The sequence below is a fragment of the Lampetra fluviatilis genome, chromosome 1 (genome assembly GCF_964198595.1).
Source record: "Lampetra fluviatilis chromosome 1, kcLamFluv1.1, whole genome shotgun sequence".
NCBI lineage: Eukaryota > Metazoa > Chordata > Hyperoartia > Petromyzontiformes > Petromyzontidae > Lampetra > Lampetra fluviatilis.
Genome location: NC_136275.1, coordinates 35393606 through 35406046, shown reverse-complemented (window position 1 = coordinate 35406046; position 12441 = coordinate 35393606). Strand labels below are relative to the sequence as shown.

General features: G+C 46.6%; 1 protein-coding gene across 1 annotated transcript; it reads right to left on the bottom strand.

The window, feature by feature from the left end:
* Positions 1-2912: 2912 nt before the first annotated feature.
* LOC144947311 (uncharacterized) lies at positions 2913-11259 on the bottom strand. The gene is made up of 6 exons (XM_078876870.1): positions 10477-11259; positions 8634-8800; positions 7438-7563; positions 5820-6678; positions 4261-4400; positions 2913-3107 (listed from the first exon to the last, which is right to left on the bottom strand). The coding sequence occupies exons 2-6, from the start codon at positions 8784-8786 to the stop codon at positions 2913-2915; spliced, it is 1473 nt and encodes a 490-aa protein (XP_078732996.1). The 5' UTR covers positions 8787-8800; positions 10477-11259.
* Positions 11260-12441: the final 1182 nt, after the last annotated feature.

The window sequence follows — 12441 nt, the reverse complement described above, 5'->3', positions numbered from 1 at the left end:
TGACTGCAAATACATTAACAATTCTGTTTTGGAAAATGCCGAGTTGCTCAAGTTACATGATTACATTTTGGTTAAGTTCTTACTTCATGGAAACACAGGTATAGAGTACAGACTGGATCTCTTTTTGAAGGCAGGAACTCCATTATTGAAGGAATACTTACACAGCGACCCATAGAATCACATGCACTTACATGATCCATAGAGTTGCATAGTCAAATACACTTGCATAGAATTACACAGACCCATAGATTCTCATGATTGTCTTTCTCCACGCACTTCTATTGTGTATTTTCTAATCACATCGACTATCCTTAGAGACCTATAGCCTCACATACACTTAAAGAGACTCGTAGATTTCCATACAGTTCCATGATCCATACCTACTTACATAGAGAGTCATTCACTTACAAACCCATACACTCACATACACTTACACAATCCATGTACTGTACTTGCATAGAGATCAATACACAGACACCCATAGACTGTTCTGATTTTCCCTCCCCATGTGCTTCTGTTATTCTTGTATCATCAACATCCACTGTCCTCGTATTTCATTCCACCACTTCCATCTCACCCAAGGTCTCCTCTGCATCTCCCCTGCATTGGAAACTCCGCAGTCCTTATCATTCAGTATGTGCCCTTTATTTAACCAGGATATTAATTAAACCCATTGCGACGCATACAACATTGCCTCTTCTGCAAAAGCGACCTCGGTTATATCACGTAATAATGATGAGCTTCGTTGAGGAAAATATGAGTAACAAAATAAACAGTAGCGAATAAATAATTGTTTTTTTTAAATAGAGGGATAATGGTATGAATGAGATGTATTGTCTGATTATTGTGGGTTAGGCCAAACCATTTTCAGTATGTACATAAAATATTTGAAAACCAATTTACATTTATGAAACGTAGACTAAATTTAATCATCACTTCACGAAAATACGTATAAATGCATATTTGTGTATTCATTATAATTCATAGTGATTGTCTTGACAACATTTATTTTTTACCAATTCCCTGAGCCTCCTCTCCTTCTGCAGCTCGCGGTCCCTGTGCAGAATGCGCGCTCTCACGGACCCAGGAGCGCCGTGGAATATCTCGTGTATGTCCGTGAGGGCTGCTCGGAGCTGAAAGATACACCAGGCACGTTCAACATTGCTATTTAAAATATCAATAAACGACTCTTGGTTCTCGTAGTGCGGATTATCCATGTTTGCCGACGAACCATCCTTGCGAAAGGTGGAAGAAAAATTGAGACTTTGGTATCCGTGCAAATCTTCTGTGCTCTCTCTTACGCACTCGCTGCTTCAGTAATTTGTCTGCTTCTAATTCGCGAGTCGCTAACCAGTTATAAATAAATAACTAAAACAGACTATGCATTCTATGTCTTCACCCTCATTCTATGTAAGTAAACGGTGTGTTTACATCGTCTAATTTACGTATGCTTTTCATCATCCGTGCTTTTGTTTTATCCAGACATCCCCCCACCCCATTATTCTGAATAATAGAGAGTTGTCTTTATCATTAATGTTGCATATTTCCCAAATAACATAACAATTTTGCAAATGGTATTGTTATCACATGAATACATTTCCACGTGAAACTTTGGAATGGCTTGGAAGATGGCACCACAAAACTACTTTGGAAGTCGCTCCAATAGACCCCGTTATCCACACTTGGGGCACAACTTATAGTGTCCTGCAAATAAGTATTCTTAGGTTTTTTTGTACTTGATGCAGCTAATTCGGCTGTGACGGTCCCACCTGATGACGGAGACTTGTGTTGCCTCCGAAACGTCGTGATTTTTGTTTTATTTTATTTTAATTAATTTTGATGTTTTACCTACGTGACTTTACCGAAAAAACCTAAGAATATGATTCCTTGCAGTCACGAAAGCTTCAAATCTAGAATTCCTGCAAAGAAGGTTTGCCAAAAACTTTAATTTAATTGTCAGGGTTGAACTCCTGAATTCAGTGAGCCACCCGATCACCTTGGGGCTGCCTTTGTTTTGTCGGCAGCGCGCTGCCAAGTGTGACTCTCACAGGAATGTTTGAGATCACCATTTCTGATGCACAATGTTAACCTGGGCATTGAGTCTGGTTTCCAGGGTGACGTCTTGGGAGGAGAGGATGCCGTTCTTCATCCGGCTTTCCCTCTGCACCGACTGCAGAAGTTGCGTCGTATCCTGTGGATTGATGCACATGAGCCTCTTACCTACTGCGTATGCAATGAGGGTTCCTCCAGTCCATCAATGAATACTGACTATAATTGTTTAAACTTTGAGCCGGGTAATATAGTTGATGAGTTAATATCAGGCCAGCAAGATACCTGGATAAGAGGAGACTGGGATGATGGGTCATTTAGATTTGTGAAACTCCCAAACCTACTAGACTGCTGTGAGATTGGCCAGGAGATGGCGGGCGGTACAATGGGTTCATGAATCTGTCTGTGGACCTTTGAGTAGCATCTCCTAGCACGAGTGCTGTATTTGGGTATGGGTATGACACAACATTTGTGTGATCAACCAACCCTCGCCTGTATTACAGAGTAATAGCAATGCTAAAAATGTAGAGCTACCAAATGCACTGGTTTGGCAGGGACAGCCCAACTTTCAGAAAAGGCTTTACCACAGTCCCAAAACATTTGAAAAAGTGGGATATACCAGTTTAAAATGTTCTAGCCTCATCCTCCACCCATGACACATGCAAAAAGCGTGGTGACCTGAGGAATGGGCGAGATTGGCAGAGCAGTGGACAGGGCCTATGAGCAGTAGGCAAGACCAGCATCAGAGAGATGAAGGAGGCCACTCACCTCACTGTGTGGGTGGGTCTAGCAGTTGAGTGGGCGTGACCATGTAAAACTAGGCGGGGCTAAAGGAGGGAGGGGCTGTCTGCTCACCATGTGTTCTAATTAAGCCTCCCAGACAATTTGGTGGCTTTATGTGCGAACGTGTCATTTCCTGCTGCCCCTGAATGAGTCACCAGCACGGTCTGCTTCAGGTGCTGCAGCTTCTCTGTCCGCATGAGTCTTCGCGTCAGGAATCCTTTCCCGACGGCCGTGACGACCTCAATCGCTCGGTGCAAGTCGGGGCTGTCGGCGGCCTGCGGTCGGTGCCAGGGGGTTGGGAGATATTTAGACGTAAGCGTGCGAGTCACGTAACAATTCACCAATTACATAAATTAAAGTAACAATAATTAGAATTAGGTGGAACAATGCCATCGGATTGCGTACAGGTGTTGGGTGAATTGTTGCACAATGGTGGCGGGTTGGGGAGGCCTTCATCCAGGAGTAGAATGATCTTGGCTGATTATGATATGGGTGATTTCAGAGTAATTGAATAATAATAATGGCGATGCATTCGGCATGTCAATGAAATGGGCTGGTAAGTACACACCGACCAGTTGTTAGAAGCCATACAACGTTTATAAATTAGAATGAGGCTCTGTGTCCCACGCGGTACAGTAATTTCATTATCATTGAACTGATCATTGCAAAATTTTGCTTGTTTGGCTAACGCACTCGAACTAGCCAACTATATCCTAATCCTAGGCTTAACCGTAATCATGCTAGCCAACCAAAGCTTGACCCTACTCTTATCCCTAATCATAGTAGCCAACCAGGCCATAAACCTAGCATTAACCTTCATCATACGAGCCAACCAGACTCTAATCTTAGCCTTGGCATAATTCAAACTAGCCAATTAACTCCAAACCTAATATTAACCTGAAGCACACGAACCAACCAAACCCTAACGCTCGCCTCGAGCTTCTCCACAGTGGTAAATCAGTCACTAACGCTGGAACGTCAAAAGACCTCTGGTCAGTTGCATAAAATACAGTGAGGGAAAAAAGTATTTGATCCCCTGCTGATTTTGTACGTTTGCCCACTGACATTAAAATGCAAATCAATTTATAACATTTTTGACATGCGTTTTTCTGGATTTTGTTGTTGTTATTCTATCTCTCACTGTTCAAATAAACCTACCATTAAAATTATAGACTGATCATTTATTTGTCAGTGGGCAAACGTACAAAATCAGCAGGGGATCAAATACTTTTTTCCCTCACTGTACCTGAAGTGAAAATAATCCCTGAATTGACATTGATTGAATTAGGAAGCCAATGGAATGTTGTACTTAAACTGCCTTATTCAACGGACCCTCCCAGGATACTTAAATCACCTTCTCCCTACCTCCTGCTCCCTCCTGAATTGCTCCCTATTTGTGACTGTCATGGCACACCGTGCACTCCGTACCCTGGCCAGGAGGGCCCTGAAGGTCGGAGGAGGCTCCAGCCTCGCCGAGGAGTGCGTGGGGTCTCCCTGCGAGTGAGGCCACGCGCCCGGCGATTCCTGCTGCCACGGTGGGGTCGCAGCGCACGTGAACTTCTCTGAGGCTGAGGCCACACACGGCGCACACACGATCCAACAACACATTTCAATGCCCCGTCAAGGTGCATGTGCGCATGTTGAACATATTTCGCACCGTACGTTGCCAACCCTGCTAATCAGAGACGATTTATTGGTTATGCATCGACGGTGGGGTTATGTAAAAGACAGCAGACGGTAGTGCGGTAAAACCCATTTAACTGTACTATGCTCTAACGTCTATGCACCCCGCCTTCACCAACCCACACTGACCAGCATGGTGAAGTACTGTTAAATAACCCCCACAATCCACATGGTGTGGGGAGGCTGTCGTCTAGCAGTGGACTGGTAAAGGGTTGCACATGTACATCACAGATAATTATCAGGGTCTGTTTCACCACCTACTTAAACAAATGCTGCTTGAAAACAGGGGCCCAATAGGCTCATGAGCGGATAGTCAAAAATGTACTCCCACGTGTATAACATGGTGAAACTATGGTCTGCTAAAGTCACGTAGGTAAAAAATTAAATACAAATAAATGAAAACAACTCAATTAAGTCCCCACCTGAAGGACGCTTGAGTTGCGCCCGAAACGTCGTGATTTAATTTAGTTTTAATTCATTTTTATGTAGTTAATTTATTTATTTATTTCCTACGGTGACTATACCGAAAAAACCAGAGTATGAATCCTTGCAGTCACAAAAGCTTCAAATCTAGAATTATGGTCTGCTAATATATGAACAGCTAAAATTCAACAACTAGACGTCGACACGGCAACACTTATCTTATAGACATGCACCTGGGCTGTGCTTTACAGGGTGTTCTACCCAAGTAATGTACAAAGCCTCTTTAATTAGAAAAAGGCCATTAATTGTATAGTCAAATGCACCATTATAGAACTCCTGTGACATCAAAGTTCGTAAATGCAGTGACGTCACGGGATCACTATAACAGATAGTCGTTCCATAACTTTAAAGTCTTTTTTAACTAATAACTCCTCAAATGTGTGTCACATAGCTCGAAACACACCACCTACGTGTGCATATCCATTTAAATAAATTAAGAGTTATTTGTTTCGTCGGTTGTGCCTTCCTTCAAGCAGTGCACATGTAAAAGTAATTCTGTCGTTCAAATATTTCCATCCAACAAGCTGTTGGAACCAACTTATATCAAAAAGTAAATCATGCAACATCATGTGATGGCAATAACAACAAAAAGAACAGTCACACGAGGTGACTGCTTTTTTTTTAAGCAAAACCTTTTAGCGAACATTTAAAACCTGGAAAAGATTTGGGTGAAAGTATTTTTGTCCACCATGTGCTTAGAAACTGCAGTGTTAAGAAAACCCCGACTGTAAACGCAGTCAATCCTCCAAAGGGCAACACCTTTTTGGTGAAAAGGAAAACTAAATAAACCCACCGAACATTTAAACAAATGCAGCACTCGCCTGATCTGGGCGTTGTTTGCGTTGGCGGGGCGCGTGCATTCCCATTGCTGTGTTGGGTCACTGGCGACCGGCCACCACCGATACCATTACCATCATTGCCGCCAAACTCCAGCCTGCATTTCACCTCTGCATCCGAGCAAGATTGGCAGGAGCTGGGCCGCCCCAATTCTCCATCGCCCGCCACCTCCCGCAAGCGGCTGGCTAGCAGCACAGGCGACGGCTTGTCCACGTTGTACGAGCAGTTCAGCGGAGAGAAGCGGTCTCTGTGCGGCATCTTGCCTTTGCCCGGACGACTCGCGAGGGCATGAGGGGGGCTGGCACTCATCTTGGGGCTCGGCAGGCAGCTGTAGGAGCTGCTGGAGCCACTGCTGCTGGAGCTGCAGTTCAAGCGCGAGACACTGCGCTTGTTCGGCGGCGGCACCTCCTCCGAGTTTGAGCGACCAGGCTCGCATGTCCAGTTCTTGGCAAATGATATGGTTTGAGGCCGCCTTAAACTGTGTTGTGAATTTGCAGTGGTGCTGCTGCTGATGTTGCTGTTGCTGCTGCCGACTTTGTTGCATCTACTGCTTTTGTTGTAGTTGCTGCTGCGTGCGGTGGCCGAGTCCTGGGTGGGTTTTAACCTTCTGTCCTTTGACTCCTCATGGCTAAAACTAAGTGTGATCTCAGCGGGTGAGGTGTCGTGGTGTTCATCTTTATTTTGTTTTCTGTGGCACTGTTGCAACGTTTCCTTCACAGGTGACTCTTTCTCTTCATCATCGACGTGCGTGTGCAATCTGTCTTCTGCGTGCGATGCTCGTTCGTCGTTTTTGGCACAAGCCACGTCGTTTGAATGGCTACTCGTGTACGATTTGACATTCTCCTGCAAAGGCAAAAATAAAATAAACAAGTGTATTGGGAGGTCGTTTATTTCAACCCACATGCAAACATAATAGAACAGTTGAGCAAAATTGCCATGAACACACCCGTATGCTGATTACAACATTATTAACACTCTAGGCATATAAAATAAATTGTTGGTGCATGTTTACACAACCACCCACGGCGGGAAATGGTAGTGGTCTGGTATTTTTCAGAGGACCCTTTAGCTACAAGACGAAATGCGACAATGTGCAGAGACCTTCATACAGCAGTGAATAATAACAATAATAATGAGAGGCAACTAGCGATCAGAGCACCTGCCCACCTTTATCCATGTAATACGTGGTCTTACGCTTTCACTATGCAAGTTCCACTCTGCAAGATGTGGGATTCAGATGAAACCACCTTACATTTCCACTACAAATCAGTTCCACCTTTACATAGGCCACAGCTCACTAGACCTTCTTGGATCAGGATTAATAGACTGGTCATTGGCTATGGTTTATTTAGCACACGCTGATCCGGCACCATTTTGGTTTGTGCATAATGCCCACCGCATGCGACTGCAAAGCTGCCCAACAAACGGCCGTCCACATTGTATAGGACTGCCCATTATGACGACGCACTGCTAGAAGGTGGATTATGAAGGTTGATTGCACTCGATCACGTGGGAATTGAGTGACCGAGTGATTCGGATACCAATCTGTGATAGCAAACGCAGGAAAGAAGAACCATTTAAGTAAAAGCTAAGCAGCTGCACCTTGGCGGAGATGAAACACCTGCACACGTTCTCCCCGGGCGACCGCTGATCGCGCGTTTTGCGTCTCTGAACGCCGAGGGCCGAAGCTCGAAGGTGCCGCATGGTCTGCCTGCTTTCTGAACTCAGCTTCTCGATCAGAAGTCAGAGTCCAACACAGACAGGCGAACAAATTAAGACATGGATGGACAGACAGGTTTCCCCCTGAGGCAGGCAGGGAGGAAGTTTTATTAAAAGCACATTGATAGCCTGATCGAACACCACTGTCCCTTAGCAAAGGTAACTGGAGAAAATGTGGTGAAAAATACACAATGTACATTCAATGAAATAGATTTTTAAAATATTTTTTAAAGAGACCTAACTTATACACCTCCAATTACCACCTCCAATTAGTAAAGTTGGCTACATACGGTGCGACAAAAAGTTAATTACACATACAAAAATCATGAGACTTAAATGAACTTATATCCCATTGTCAATCCATTTCTGGTTGAGGAATTGCCCATGCACTGTCAGACATAGGGGTTGGGTTGACCATATGTTACTATGCCGGTCAGTGCATGTTGGTAAAGGGGGTGCGCACGACTGCTACATATATCACTCGCCACTTATGTTAGCCATGGTCAGGAATTGAACTTAGGTGAAGAGGTTCATGATTCATGGACCAGTGACGTGTCCTAGGCGAAGCGCGTTTGCCGCTTGCTGCAGAAGTTCACTGTTTGACTCCAGCGGCTGCTCTGATTATCACTGTGAATGTAATAACCATAACAAATATATATGTGCACCGTCCACTTCCCCAAAGCACGTAAAGATTCGCCGACCTCAATCACAAGAGTAGGTTTAAGTCATTGTGTTCCGGCGTCCGGGTCTAAATATGCCAAATTCGAATATGACCCGCAAATTATTCAATTGGGACCGTGCATAGCAATCATTGCCATCTACTGGTGAACTAATTCCCGAGGTCACTTGCAAATTTGACTCTCCTGGTCTCTTGAGTTCTCTCCTGGTTTTACGAAATAAACTTGAAACCACTGTGCCAGCACTCCACGTCAAACAATGTTATACTGAACTAAACATTGTATTTAAGAAAGACTTAAGTCTCAACGTTATTTTGACTACTGTGCCCGCATGTGAACGATAGGGATGCAACGTATTGATTGGAGTGGCACACCGGTCCCCTGGGCTCACGCACTGCTCACCAGCGGGGGCAGAATGGGAATCCCCAGGAATTGTACGGTCGATTTCGTCGGATTTGGATGCCATTCTCCGAGACACCTCTCTACCGGGTCGTACGGCGCTTGGAAGGAGATCCTGGCCAGGGCTTGGCTTACAAACTCCTCGTAGCTCTCCATGATGCACACTGCCCCTGTGAATAAGCACACCACGTCATTCGTGTCAGCTATGTAAGTGACCCATGCAACCAATAAAAATGTTTTTCAATTGAAACAATATGGCCTAGGTGATCAAACTGACCCAAATGATCTTCTTGGTTCTTTCGGTAAAGTCACGTAGAAGGGAAATCATAAAATAAGAAAAATTTTACATAATAAAATAACAAATAATATATTGTTTCATTTTTATAATTTTATTATTTCCCTCCTACGTGACTTTACCGAAAGAACCAAGAAGATGAATCCCTGCAGTCACGAAAGCTTTAAATCGAAATTTGACCCATATGAGGCAGGTAGTCGAGTCGATCAGATAACACCGCGTAACAAAAAAAAAGTGTTTTTGTTCCTGGGTAGTAAGTGTTATTTTCTAATTGCTTATGCCTCAAAGGTACAGAAAATGGCTATTATTCCCCACAAACTTTACTTTTGTGACCAGGACAGTGATATTTTGCAATTGACCTATTTTCATTGAGAAAACGTGTGCATTTGTGTCATTCCTATCACATAAAGTCCTGGTCACAAAAGCAAAGTTTGTGGTGAATAATAGCCATTTTCTATACTTTTGAGGCATAAGCAATTAGAAAATAACACTTACTACCCAGGAACAAAAATCGTGTTACATAGTGTAATCAAAGGCACAGGGTCACCCACGTGATTTAAGTGAGCCTTGTAATTCATGCGATCAATGTGACTATGGAACACTCTAAACTAAAACTTTTTTTTTATCAGGTAAAGCCCACTGAGCTATGTAGCTATTTTTCAGAAGCGATCTGGCCATAAATGATAGCTCAACGAAGTGGCTTATCGAGTGCAAACGTATAGCAGGCAAATACTGTACCCTAATCGCATGTTTATAAATGTGGAGAGGAAAACCGGAGGACACGTAGAAAAATCCACACGACCACGGGGAGACAGACACGCAAACTCAAAATATACAACAGGCGTCAGGGTCGGGATCGGGATCGAACCCACGACACCTCCTGTATACCAGGCGAGGTAGTTAACATCTCACCACGGAGAGACACGCAAACTCCAAATATACAGCAGCAGGCGTCAGGGTCGGGATCGAACCCACGACCTCCTGTATACCAGGTGAGGTAGTTAACATCTGCTAGCCACCGTGATGATGATGATAGAGACACGCAAACTCCAAATATACAGCAGGCGTCAGGGTCGGGATCGAACCCACGACATCCTATATACCAGGCGAGATAGTTAGTTCAAGTTCATTTATTTGTTATAGCCCTGTGAGCCATTCGGCTCTTGAATCGGGTGCAACCGCAACAAACAAAAAACAAAAACATGAACAAGAAAACATCTTAAAGTGACTAAGTGCAAATAGAAAATCCAAGAAAAGACAGCAAAATATTGCAGAAAAAGCACCGTACACCAACAGTGTGCAAAAATCCCAGTGGGATGCAAGTCAAACAACAACAACAACCACAAAACAACTTAGATGAAAGCCATCATTCTAACTCCGTACTACAACAAACAAACATAGCCAAACCAAAAAACTTTTCGAAAATCACCAAAATAAAGCCATAAAAGCAATGAAAAAATTAACATCTCGCCACCGTGGCACCCCACCCATGTAGCTCTCTGGGCTCAGGTGACACCAATGGGTCCCCAGCAAGGCTCCCCTTGTACCCACCACACACTCGCTGCCTCCTCGGGGCTTCAGGCGGCCCGGGGACCCTCTTCACGTCGTCTTGAGGCTCTCTGGCTCGTCCCGGTCGGACAGCATCGCCACCCTCCTCTCTGCTCCAGCCTCAGCCTGCCCAGCCGCACTTCCACCCCCTGAATCCAGCCTCCACGTGGCAGCCACTCCGATCTCTCTCCTCTTCCCAGAGCCCTCCTCACACGAGGTCGTGGCCCGTGGGGCAGGCGTCCCAATTGGGACAAAACGGCCCTGATCCTAAATCCTGATCCTAAATCCCTACGTTTCTTGGCCAGTAAATCCTAAATCCTGCACCCATTGTCCCCAACGATACCCTCCCCTTACTCTCTCCCAAACACCTGCTCCTTGCGTCTCTTCTCCTCCTCCTCCTCCTTGGTCCTCTCTCCCCGGGTCCCCTACCCCTGGGTCTTGGTTCCTGGACCTGGGGTCCTTTGGTCTGAATCTCGTTGTCTCTGAGCTCTGGGCAGCCACCCAAAGCAGGTCTCTCTCGATTACTGATTCGCTTTCTCCCTCTGGATCTTGGCTCCCTTCGTCCTTTCTCTCTCCCTGGTTTCGTTGGTCTCGGTGCACAATTCCTCTGTATGGACGTGATGTGTGCTCAACTTTTTTCGCACCGTACGTCGCCAATCGCGAGAATCGGAGGTGGTTCTGCGTCCCTGTGTCTCAGCTCGACTCCTATCCCCTCCACTTGGTTGTATTCTCCAGCTCCCTTGTGCTGGATACTCAGGGGTCCCCTGGTCTCAGATCCTGGGTCCCCCCCCCTCGTTGATTCCCTTCCACTATCCCTGTCTCTCTCTCCCCGTCTCTCTCTACCACTCCCCCACTCCACTCCCCACTCCCCTGTTTCTCTGCCACTCTCCCGTGCACCCTTCCCTGTCCACTCTCCCACTCCCCTGTCCACTCTCCCCGTCTCTCTCACACTCTCTCTGCCACTCTCCCGTGCACTCTCCCTGTCTCTCTCCCCATCTCTCTCTGCCACTCTCCCTGTCCCCCACTCCCCTCTCTCTGCCTGTCTCTCTCCCACTCCCCTGTCCACTCTCCCACTCCCCTGTCTCCGTCTCTCACTGTCACTCTCCCACTCTCCCCGTCTCTCTCCCACTCCCCTGTCCACTCTCCCGGTCTCTCTCACACTCCCCACTCTCCCCGTCTCTCTCCCACTCCCCTGTCCACTCTCCCACTCCCCTGTCTCCGTCTCTCACTGTCACTCTCCCACTCTCCCCGTCTCTCTCCCACTCCCCTGTCCACTCTCCCGGTCTCTCTCACACTCCCCACTCTCCCCGTCTCTCTCCCACTCCCCTGTCCACTCTCCCACTCCCCTGTCTCCGTCTCTCACTGCCACTCTCCCACTCTCCCCGTCTCTCTCCCACTCCCCTGTCCACTCTCCCCGTCTCTCCCACTCCCCACTCCCTTGTCCACTCTCCCACTCCCCTGTCCCTCTCTGTCTCTCTCTGCCCCCCTCTCTCCCGCTCTCGGCTGGCGTCTCGTTGCCACGGCAACGCCGTTTGGTTGCCCGGGCGGGTGACGTCACCTCGCCTCGCAGGCGGCCGTTGGCTCCGGTCCATCGACCAATGGGAGCGCGCGTTGCTCACAAGTCAGACGCCGGCGCCGGGTGCCGGTTGGTCACGTGGGGGGGGGGGGGTGACGCGCGCCAAGTCGCGAGGGGCTCCTCGACGAGGGGCGAGCGGTGAAACGTGGCCGTGGTCCGGAATTCGAACTCAGGCGGCTGGGTTCAAAGCGCCGATATAACCACAGCACCACCCAACTTCCCCGCCCCGTCAATCACGAATCGATTCTTTTTCACAGCGATATTTGTACGCTTCGATTTAACTGCTCCGCTCCTCACGGGAATCGATTGCGTTCTAATTTAGTTTTGGAATCGATTACACTGTTGTACGCTCACGCAATAATCGATTCCGTAATTACCGCGTGATGATCGCG